The sequence below is a fragment of the Phaenicophaeus curvirostris genome, chromosome 4 (assembly GCF_032191515.1).
Source record: "Phaenicophaeus curvirostris isolate KB17595 chromosome 4, BPBGC_Pcur_1.0, whole genome shotgun sequence".
Lineage (NCBI taxonomy): Eukaryota > Metazoa > Chordata > Aves > Cuculiformes > Cuculidae > Phaenicophaeus > Phaenicophaeus curvirostris.
In genome coordinates, this window is record NC_091395.1 from 36,646,127 (window position 1) to 36,658,635 (window position 12,509).

The following is a 12,509-nucleotide window of genomic DNA, read 5'->3' on the forward strand; positions in this document are numbered from 1 at the left end:
TAATTGCACTCGGAGGGAGTTCAGAACTGAGGCAAGGATTACTGCTTCTTTCTCATATTTGTACCCTAAATAAATGGCAATCTACCCACTGACCCCCAAGACATTCCTTGAAATACCTAAAGCGTTATAATGTGATGTTCAAAATGTGTTGCATTAAAGGGAAAGAGAGGAACAGCATAAAAATTCCACCAAAGCAAATGCAATCTTAACATAAAGAACTAAAAGTAAACTTCAGCTTAGAAATCTTTTCCTGTTTTTGTCAAGTATCTTATTATTTCACCTCTTACCTTCAATGAATATTTCAGCTGATGTACTGTCTGAACCAATAGAATTTGCAGCAAGACAAGTATAGCGTCCAGTATCGTCTTCAAAGGCTTCTGCTATAATTAGTGAATGAAGTCCTCCACTTCCAGAACGGATCTGAATGTCAGGGGAATTCTGGAGTTCTTTTCCTTCACAGAACCATCTGCAGCCCACACATATTTAGAAAAACAAAGAAAAAGAACATAAAAGATTGGCTCAGGCTCATCATGAAGATGTTACACTCTGCTGCAAAACCTGAAATTGCTACTGAAAGCAGCACCTGGTGCTTTGAAATGTGTAATGGCATTTGCAAAGAAATAATTTGCTGGAATAAACTTTGTTTAAAAGGTAGAGAAACATTTCTGAATACTAAGAAAATAATGAGCACCAACAATTTAAAACTATTCCCTGTCATATTTGGTAGAATTAATGCTTTCTGCATATCTTATGTACTTGCTTGCTTTGACCATAGTCTAATCAATTTCAATTTAGCTTTCTACCCTCTTCTTCTTAAAAATCACCAGTTCTTCACACTGGGTGTTTGATTCTTGTCTATCATCCCCAGTGAACCTAATAGAATCCCATGGTACGTGGTACAGGTTTCATATTGCCAAACTCTAAATGGGTTTTCTCCTCCCTCATATCAAGAACATAAATTGTTTTTCTAGGCCTGGATTTTTATATATGCATATAATACTTGTTCCACTATAGCAAAAGGGTATGCCCCAGCCAAAGGGATGGGTTAAGGTACAGTCAAAATAGCCACTTATCTGGGATGACTTATCACTAGGTAAAAGCACAGCCTATTTTGTGTCCATCAAGTGTTTTCCAGTGCAGCCTGCCTGAAGAGCTCGTCCATGTCCTCTGTCTACATTGCTGCCATGAGGGTACCAGCTGCCCATCTTCTGTTTGATTCCCTCATATCAGCTAGTCCTATTCTTATAGGCTACTCCCTGATTTATCTAGTGACAAGTGGGGTTCCCCAGGGCTGCCAGTGCCAAGTGGGGTTCCCCAGGGCTCAGTGCTGGGTCCAGCCCTGTTCAATGTCTTTGTCAATGACCTGGATGAAGGCATCGAGTGCACCCTTAGCAAGTTTGCGGACGACACTAAGCTGGGTGGAAGTGTCGATCTGCTGGAGGGTAGGGAGGCTCTGCAAAGGGATCTGAACAGGCTGTACCACTGGGCTGAGTCCAATGGCATGAGGTTTAACAAGGCCAAATGCCGGGTCCTGCACTTGGGGCACAACAACCCTATGCAGTGCTACAGACTAGGAGAAGTCTGTCTAGAAAGCTGCCTGGAGGAGAAAGGCCTGGGCGTGTTGGTTGACAACCGACCGAATATGAGCCAGCAGTGTGCCCAGGTGGCCAAGAAGGCCAATGGCATCTTGGCTTGTATCAGAAATGGTGTGACCAGCAGGTCCAGGGAGGTTATTCTCCCTCTGTACTCGGCACTGGTGAGACCACTCCTCGAATCCTGTGTTCAGTTCTGGGCCCCTCACCACAAGAAGGATGTTGAGGCTCTGGAGCGAGTCCAGAGAAGAGCAACAAAGCTGGTGAGGGGGCTGGAGAGCAGGTCTTATGAGGAGCGGCTGAGAGAGCTGGGGTTGTTTAGCCTGGAGAAGAGGAGGCTGAGGGGAGACCTCATTGCTCTCTACAACTACCTGAAAGGAGGTTGTAGAGAGGAGGGTGCTGGCCTCTTCTCCCAAGTGACAGGGGACAAGACAAAAGGGAATGGCCTCAAGCTCTGCCAGGGGAGGTTTAGGCTGGACATTAGGAAAAAATTTTTCACAGAAAGGGTCATTGGGCACTGGAACAGGCTGCCCAGGGAGGTGGTTGAGTCACCTTCCCTGGAGGTGTTTAAGGGACGGGTGGACGAGGTGCTAAGGGGCATGGTTTAGTGTTTGATAGGAATGGTTCGACTCGATGATCCGGTGGGTCTCTTCCAACCTGGTTATTCTATGATTCTATGATTCTATGATCTATATATCTAGCAGCCCAATAAATACGAAAAGTGGACAATGCTTTTTTTACATGGGCTTCTGTGCATTTTCACAGGGGTGACAGGTTGGTCAGTCACTAAAGGAAAATCATCTCTGCACAACCTTCTTTATATTCTCACATTTTCTCTGTGTCCTGAAAACAAATTTTGAGTTTCCTATTCCTGCTCCAGTCCTACAGATTCACTGAAATCGTCACCACTTTTCTTTCTCTTCCTCTCAACCTGTAATCCTAATCTGTGCTTTTTCATGTTCTATTTCTGCCTTCTTTTCCCTTTTCTTCCTCTGCCACCCCAAAATGCAAATCTTGCTGTGGTGAGGATAATGACAAAATGAGTAATCCTTGATAGTAAGCATCAAAAGTGATCTTTCATTGTCTTCCCTCCCCATACACTTTTTAGTTTCCTATTACAGTAAGGAGATATATATATATTTTAAATAAGTAAATATAACCACTGAAATTCATGGAGTTTGAATTTGCCAATTTAAAATGAAAGATGATGGTACTGTTACAAAAGATTTTTAAAGACTTAAAAAATTTACTACCAAAAAACCTTGATAATTTTTCTTTAGTTTGTACATGTTTATGAGAGAAGTTTTCCAGTTACCTTCCAGTAATACTTTAGAATTAGACTTTTTTTTGTCCCTCCCTATTAGGTGACCTTCCCCTCCCCCCACCAAAAAGAGCAACCTCAAGGAGTTACAGACTCCCCCCAACCTATTTAGGAAAAGCATACAGCACTACAGGATGACATATACCATACCATAACAATCAGCAAGGAGACCTTAGAAATGAACTGACTCACTTGTACTGCTCTTTTTATTTTTCTTTAATTAGTCAGCTACATGTAATTAAGAGAAATTAAAAAAAAAGTTACAAAACTTTCTTCTGAAAATATTAGATTGTAAAACTTGAAATTTCATGCTTATTTCAGAATGCAAAGAAACTAACATATTTACGCAAGACAATTCCCCTTAACACCCAGAACTGTGAACAAGCCCTCTGTGTTTATGAACAATAGATTTTTTATTCCGGAAGGAGAAAAAGTTGTTGATAGTGGTATTTAAACCATATGTAATTGTTTTCTGTAATTAAAAGACTAACAAGTTCCTTTTTTGTCTTCTGTTGTGCCCAAACAGTACACATGGAAAGCATCATTTCTGGAAAGAACTGACAAACTTGCATTTGTTTACTCAGTAGACCCCTTTGGCCTACTTTTACAACTATTGTGCTTGGAGACAAATCTATTCTGTCAGCTTGACTGCCAAAATTAACATTGCTCTTCCCTCTCTTCCCCTCCTTTCCTCTCTTGTCACAAATCCTCCCTTCTCCTGGTCTGAGGACCTCTGCTACTACTCCTACTTATTAAACCTTCAGAGTCCTAACCTCTGTGCAGCCTTTCCTAAGTTACATTTTAAATGATATGCACAAGAGAGAGGTTAATTCAATTTCTAGACAATCACAGACAAAAGCCTGTAATATGAGGCTCTACTTAATCATTAGTTCTATTTTTCTTTCCTTTCCAGAAACATCCTGCAAAGGAAAACCTCTCCTCCAAGCCTAATTATTTTCTCAGGCAGATCTCATCTTGGTTTCATGCAAATTGTATGGCTTTCTACTGTCTCCCAAATTCCATGCTCACAAAATGTTTAAGAAATGCTGATAAGCATATGAACCTAAAATTAAAAAATCAATTTACTTGGTTTTTTTTGTCAGATGAAGCGAACTGTTTTCTTAGGAGGACAAGTTCTACACTGTTCCTTGACTCATACATAGACTCAGTCAGATTCGAGTAGTGGGAGCTATTCCTCAGTACTGGTTGGGACTGAGACTCGTTACATCACATCAGTGATATACTCCTGAAAACAAGTCCTGACCTGCTACATCAGACACTGTCTGCCACAGAGAAAAACATGTAAGTGAGCAATTCAACAGAAAATTACCTCAGGCATCATTAAGGTGGTGTTTGATGAATAGGAAATAGGCTTGGTGTTGGACTGTTTATTGTGGAAAGAAAAATTCACCCTCATAGTGGGCAACAGCAGAACTATTTGAAATTTAGAATGCTGGAATAGTCTTAGTTACATCCTCTTCCCTTTTCTAATTGTATTTTTTTTTCCTTGTCTATCTATACGTTGATAGAAAGGGAGTATTAACATGAATTTGTTTTGGTGATTACATCAAAATTAAGCAAATGAGAAAATATGCAATTAAAATACTTATCCTGCAGTAATTTGGTAGTTGCCAATTCAGTTCAAGAGGGTTTGTGAAAAAAAAGTCAGCTAATAAAACTCTTTTATTTTTCCCAAACAGACTGAATTTTATTTTTCCATCTTTTATATCATACGGGCTAATATAGGCAATAAAACATATCTACAGGTCCCTTCAGCCTTACTGCCATTACACTTGGAATACTGATGGTACGAGGATTTTCTGCTCCTCAGGACTGAAAAAAGATTCAAAGACAAATCTTTGAGGCACTCACTCTGTCTGCAGAGGGATCACCAAAGCAAGCAACAAATTACTGTCAAATGGAAAATGAGCCAAAGAAACTAGAAGGACTCATGGCTAGACAGAGAAAAAGAACCACAAAGCAAGTTTTACAAGAAAATTCCAGCTTTATGCTAACTAGGGCAGCATTAACTCATGTCCAGTCTGTTCCAGCCTACTGATCTTCTTGGGGATAAGAGGATTACCATGGAGCTGCAAGAAGGCAATAATGCTGTTGGAGAGCCTAAAAACCCCAAACCAAAGCCAAAAGACAGTAAGAGTAAGACAGAGGAGCAAACACACTGCAGATACTTTGTGAAGAAAATAAGTCCCTGTGCAGAGAACATTGGTCTAAAAATACAGCTATTTCACAGGTTCTGGATACTGGAAGTACAAATAATGACCTACTCATTTCCCTATCCCTTTGTTGTAGGCTCTCAAAATCGCATAAAGTGTGCAGGTAGAAACAAAACAGGCGGAGCGGTCAACAAGAGGTTTTGCATGTATGTGTACATATCAGTCTACAGAATAAGAACTCAAGCTTGGATCGTAGGTGCATTCCTGCAGGCCATGCTAGTGTTCATGCACATTTGTAGAGAACTGACCCCTTGAAAGAGAACAGAAACTACTGCAATGATGATAGATAAAGGCTGGCCAAAAAAAACCCCAAACAAAACCCAAAAAACCCCAAACCAACCCCCCAAACAAACAAATAGAAGGAATATACATTTTATTCAACAGGAATTCATTTTATGAGTCATTAAGTATCTTGCCAGATTTCAAACTATACTGAATTTCTGTGGTCTTTCCTAGTTTATTTTTTATTCTCTTTCCTTCACTTCTTTTCCTTCCTGCATTTCCACTGTATCACTCTTTGTCTTGCCTGTTCTCCAACTATGCTTAGTTTTCACCTAAACTGTATCTACTGCGTGTTGAAATGGTAGCAGTTAAGTATTTAATGCAGACACAGAAGCACAACCACTAGACTGTAAAGTCAATATTCCAAAGAAGCATACCAGAGGTATTTTGGTAGCAGAGGAACAATGGTTAAGACACTTGGTTTTCACACTTCAAAGACTACTTTGATTTTTCGCTGGCTACAGTGTTGCATGACAGCAAAACTAGAACAGCAAACAAAAAAGTACAGTCAGATGCCAGGTGAGCAGTAGTTCATGCACACTGACATCAAGTAGCAATTCAAACAATATGTCTTTCTTTTTCACATTTCTTTTCTTCATGCCCTCACAACCCTCAATGCATGGAAATACATACGAGCATGTGTGTCTGGGATTTTAATGACTCTGAACAAAATATAAACAGACTTGAACATTACACTGACAGAGTAAGCACCAGGGCCTTAAGAAAAACAGTTCAAGGTTCTCTAATGCATAATCCTGCTGGAACTTGTGTTTTTTGAGAGTCACTGAGGAATAGAGAGGTTTTCCTTTCTGCACATTCTTAAAAGTTAGTTTAAAATGTCAGCTGAAGTGAAACTTAAAGATATAGCCTTTGGGAAGAATTATAATAGGGAACTCTGACCACTACAAAAAGTGCAGAGAGATAAGCTGTAAATTAAAAAGTAATTTCATCCTTAGTGGTGTTAAGTACATCCAGCAAGAAAAGTTAAAATCAAATACTCTGATGTTCCTGGACTGACAGAGTCAGCGTTTCCATCACAAAACTGTACAACTTCCATTTCTTTTTTCTCCATTGAAGTAGAGCAGTTCAACAATTCCAGACTGTAAAACATTGTTACTGAAAGAATTTAACTTAATCTCTAAAAAAAAAAAATCAACTTCACCATTTAAAATTCAGAGTCCATTGTAGTAATCGGATTATTAAAATGCCTGTATTTGGGCACAGGCCCATGCCACACATGTGTCACTTTCAAAAGTAGCAATTAACTGACAAATAGGTGTGGATAGATAATTAAGTTCATTCCAGTCTTGGGTAATCATCAGATCAATAAAGAGAGAAAATGTTGTGCAGTTTAAGGACCAGTTATGTAGTGCTAACTGCAAACCACCTTTTACAGAAACATATTGATTATTTGCCACACATACAGATGGTTATATAAAAGCAACAATGCCTTCTCATTTCATTAAGTAAGTTCTGTAACTAGTGTATTTGGCCTTATATAAATTTACAAATTGTGTGTCCATATTCATACATATAAATAAAAATCCTGACTAAAAAAACAAGAATAATTTATATGCAATTTAAGAATTAAGGTTTCCATACTTTCATCAGTAAGATGATTTTCAGGGCTGTTGGACTCATTAGGTAAATCGTACTGTACTGCAGGTTAATTTAATGATGTCCTTTGTATCAATGATTTTCTTCAGAAAATTCAGAAATCTTACTGCAGAAGAAGTGATTAAAAGTATTTAACGTAATAATTTCCCTACATATCTCTAATTAAACAGTATTTTTACACTTTACTATTTTCTGAAGCATTATTTTGTACCTGGTATCTTCAATTCTATAAGAGGATATTTTGTATAATCTCCCATATGACTAAGTGTGAATTGCCAGCACATATATGGGTACTACCACCATTTACAACTCAACCAGACATCTGAGATATAGCTCTTATTGAGATGAAGTGCAGTCTGCACAAAGATGGCTAGAGTTTCCTTGTAAGTGCTAAAGAAGTAACTCAGCTATCCACATTAGCCAGACTGAAGATGGATAAATTGGAATAATTATAAGGAAAATGACTATTGTAATCAAAAGTCAAAGTTGGCACCTTCTGGCACAACTGGAATCAAAAGATCTCTTTACTCCACTGCAATTACAGTTGTGTATTTCAGTAATGAAAGCAATCATTCAACAATCTGGATGTCTGAGCTTCACAATATGTCATTTTTCCAAACTCTTGTTATGTGTTGAAATTGAAATATATTTCCTTCAGAGCAAAGCCAATATTGCCTCAAAACAAAATACCTTCAGCTTCAAGGACCTAAGCTGTTAAAGATCAAGATTTTTCAATCTCTTCACTTATCTTTCTCAGACATAGGACTCCAAAATGTAATTATAAAAGTCTGCAAATACCAGGGAAAAAAAGAGAGGTTGCATTGGAAATAGCAGCAGGATGCAACCACCCAACAGTTATTTACTTTTTATTTACGTTTTATATATATATATATATATATACATGCACATATATATATACACACACATATATATACCATTTATATAAATACAAATGCATGTTTTCTCAGTATCATTGAAAACAAGATATGAAAAGATAATTGAATAGTTGCAAATTCTCATGTGTTCTTAGCCCTCAAATTTTACCACTTAGGTCTGGAAAGTGGTTGTTTCATAAATATAATAGTAAAATCATCTGTAACCACTCTGGGTTTGAGAGTTTAAAAAAAAAAAAAGGAAAAGAAAGGCAAAATCCCACAACCCAGAACCTGTGAACTAATGGATCATAACCGGGCCTGCAATTTGCAAAATTATTTAAAATGCATTTAAAAGGAGAATTCTTTGACGTTCTGCCTTATCTACAACTGCAGTTCTTCATATTGGGTTACTATAATAAAAACAAAAGCCAAGAAGAAATGCAGTAGATTAGATAAAGAAGAAACATGTTCATACAGCAATTTCACAGTACATTTACCTATATTTCAGAAGGCCTTACACTAAAATCAGTAAATTCTATGAGCAGTATGTGAGAGGAAGAATAAAGCAAAGTACAAGTTCAAATTAAAACAGGCAAGAGTACACACAGCTAATGTATGTTTGTTTCATTTCTTAACATTCCATGCCACTTTCTCATTTTATCTTTTAGGTTTCATATTTCACATGAAACTTTTTTTTCTTTTTGAAATATAGTATTTGCCTCCAATACCAATAAATATAAAAGTTATATACATGTATCAAAGATAGGACTGTTTATAAATGTGAAGAATGAGGAACTGCAGTCATAAAAACTTGACAATAGCTGACTGTGCAGCTCCTTACCTACAATTATTATTATAAATATAATGCTTTCATTATTTTTTAAATTTAATTCAGGGTTAAATGATTACCAGGTATAATCCCTCATTTTCCACACTTTTAGAGTTTTGTACTCTCAGAGGATTATCACAGAACTGTGAAATCCTCTATGCAGAATTCGGCACCGAACACAAGAAAAAACCCAGCACCTGAAAAACATGCACTTTTTGTATTTAGCTAGTTACTACACAGGAGCCCCTATAGTTTTAGGGCATGAAATACCAGACAGTAGAGCAATAATTTCTTTCTTACTGACAGGTAATTAAATTGACTGCTTTTATATGACTTCCTTCTAGGGCCTGGAACTTCTTACCCTGAAGTCAAAGTGTGGTAGACATTATCTGCTTTTCAGAGTGTTCCACTAATTCATTTGTCAGTAACTCAAGCAGACCCCTTCTGCTCATGTTTGTAGTTGTGCCAGCAGAAATTGGTTTATTTGCTGCTTTGTTTCATGCAAAGATTATAATCTCTTCCCCTAAAAATCAGAATATTAGATTTCCAAAGTAGAGATGCTGCTCCACATTTTTCCCCTGTGGCTAAAGGAACACTTCACAACACATAGAAATACACGCATATTAATTTTCTCTCCAAAATGGATTTCAAAGATAATCCAGGAAACTCTACTTGTTTTATTTTCTATTGAGCATCCTCAAATATTTGTTTAAACAAAGTTGTAGAAAGATATTCCATACATTTAATAAAGTAGCCTTCAAATGCAATCAGTGCTATGCTGAGAGTCAGTAGCGGAGGAGACATATGAGAACAGAGTTACAGTTTAGCGCTTCACGAGAAACACACATATGGTATCAGAGATAACATTCCTGGTTTCATATGATCTGTTCTCAGCGTCTGGGTGTTCTGGAAGACCTGACTAGAGTGGCATACTATGCGTCCCTCATTTTATTCCACTATTCCCCCCCTTTATCCATTTTTTCCATTCTGTTAAGTTATGAATACACTTGTGTGTTTTCAATAAGAACATTCACCATTGTTTTACAGAGTGTCTAGCATATTGCACTTATCTTACTGAATATAAGCATTGGACCACCTGGTAACAACAGTCTAGACAGGATCTAGTGGTTTTGAACAACAGTTCCCACTCATCTACAGTGAACGTCAGCAATTTCACAAAGAATGTTCTCATGTCTGAGGTAGCTGAATAAAAATGTTTCTCTAAGAAAAAGCTCAATGAATGACTGAGCACTGAAACAGTAGTTCAACAGGAGATAATTAGATATGTTTTATTATCGAGAAGCAGAAGTTAAGCAGTTTGTCGGCTGTCACTCAAGAAAGGTAAGAGCCAGGTCAGAACTCAGCTTCCACTGCCTTACAACCACCTTCCATGTGCTGACCAGGTCTTTGACTTTGCATTATGACACGTACTATTAGCCATAAAATTATTATTAAATCTTTTTAAAAGCTAGCAGATTGGAATGAAGAGACTGATGTAAGTTGTTATACAAAACTTCATGGCAATGAAGCACTGTAGTTTGATTTTTAGGTGTCTGTTTTCTTTTTGTTACAGAAGGATTTTATGTGGCAACCTTCCACTAACTTTGAGGGCAGTTATGCACTGAAGTCTTCAGTGTGTGCATTAAATAGCAGTAACTACATTTACTAAAACTGGAGATACCATCACTTGGCTTACGCAGACCTAGGCTTACATCAAGTTACAACTTCTGGTACTTGGTAGGAAAATAACGTGATCATGGGAGGGAAGAAAAGAAAGAAAATGAAAAGCAGTGAAGATAGTTACAGCAGGTTAAAAAAAATTAAGTATTTAATAACCACAAGTACATTGCTGAACATTTTTCAGACCCAGAGAACTGTTGAGGCTTATAGGATTAATGCAATTGCTTGTCTAGCTGAAATGGAATGCATACTGTCTATAACAGAAATGCTGCTCTTAACTATCCATTATAACTGTATGCTCCTTTGACCAGAAATGGATTTTGAACTGCCATGTATTTTGCCTACATGGGGAGGTGAACCTCTTATGGAACTACCAGGCATTGTCTTCCAGTGGAATAATACTTTGAACTTTTAGGGAAGGACAAATAAAGAAAAAGTTGGGAAGTTATTAGCATAAAATTGCATTTACGCAGTATAAATTCTATGCATAACAGATTGCATTTAATAAGATTGCAGTGAGTTAGTTAGTGGCAAGTTCATGGCAGGCAACACACATTTCAGTTGAGGCAGTAATACTTCTTCTCAAACCCAGAATACTTACAAAGAGGAAGAAGCTGAGAAGTGTTTTAGACCAATCACTCTAGTTCACAAAAAAACCCCAACAACCCAACAACATTCAATCATGAAACCTTAATAACTTGCAAATAAAAATAACTAAAAAGAAGCCTCCAGCCAGAGTGTGTAGTCTAATTCATTCTGAAAACACAGAAGTGGTGACTGTGGAACTTGCAAGTTTACCTTCAGAACTGGGGGCATTTTGATAGAGTTATGAAAAGTAGAAAGTTATTAAGTCAACTGTGACATATTGTGATTGCTGTCCTGTATATAGGTACAATTAAATGGTGCAGACAGAAGACAGTTATCTACTTTATTGTAGCTGAATAGATAAACTGTTTCATTTGCATCTGTAACATTGACTAAACCAGACCAGATTAAATAAAAAATAAAAGCTTACATCTCCAATACAAAACCATTCCATTCTTAGGTGGATACCTTTCCTACTATAATCTCCCTTTTTCTTACTTCCCAGTGACTTCCAAGCCAAAGTCAGTAAATTCGATGTTGTTGACTGGAAGATAAAATACTTGATTCATGAAAATTGCTGGCAAGTTAGTAGCTCCAAACAAAGGCAGAAAGCTGTCAGCAGTTTTGTCAGTGCCTTGTATTAAGTATGACAGCAGTCAAATTTACTTATTGAGGCTCAGCCTCTAGACATCAGTATCATTCTGCTAAGTATCACTGGATGTAGGAACAAACAATTTAGCAATTCACCAACTATAGTTTTCAATATGAGCAGTAGGTCTTGAACGGCTGGGATGCCAGTGGAGGAAACTTCCACCTCAGAGATACTTGGGATTAGAATGACCTGTATTCACAGCCAGTTGCACCAGCTGAGTCAGTTTCATGTATTTACAGCTAACACAACCAGCAACAGTACAGTTAGGACAAGTGGTTTGACTGAGGTTCGTGGTGTAGAACTTAAAAGTCTGTGTAATCGTTTCTGATACTGATCATCACAATTTTCACCTCCTAAGCCTAAAACAAGGTGCTCATGTAAGTGTCCTCAGGACTATCAGGAAAATAAAATGTGGAGTTCGTGTGTTTGTATGAGGTACCCAACAGTGTATATAAATAAAATCTCAGAAAAGACATTTCCATGCCTTCTATGGTTTGGTGGGGCTTCTTTTTTGTTAATTATTAGTAATCACTTATACTCTGGTTATTGGGATTTTGATTGTTTGTTTCATTTTTAAATCAAGTTTCCTAATATTTTCTTGTTCATAAATAAAACCAGAACTTTGTAAATAGAGACTATCCTGCTGTTTTGGGGTCTTGATAATTTTATGATTTGAATGTTTTTCTTTAGTATTCCCAGAAAACAGTGGGCAAAATCAGAAATTCTAATTTCAGTTCAATTTAAAATTTAAATATTTATCTTTCCATAGAGTGTTTTCCTAAGTTTTAATTATTTTGATGTTTTTCTTAATTTTTCACATTTACTTGACATCCCAGGAGCCA

At 37.2% G+C, this 12,509-nt stretch overlaps 1 protein-coding gene across 1 annotated transcript in view; it reads right to left on the reverse strand.

Moving 5' to 3' along the window:
- PALLD (palladin, cytoskeletal associated protein) overlaps positions 1-12,509 on the reverse strand; it is a 190,406-nt gene that overhangs the window by 124,496 nt on the left and 53,401 nt on the right. Inside the window, exon 3 of the mRNA XM_069855795.1 lies at positions 288-466. Coding sequence (XP_069711896.1) covers positions 288-466 — 179 coding nt within the window. The remainder of the gene's footprint in view (positions 1-287; positions 467-12,509) is intronic.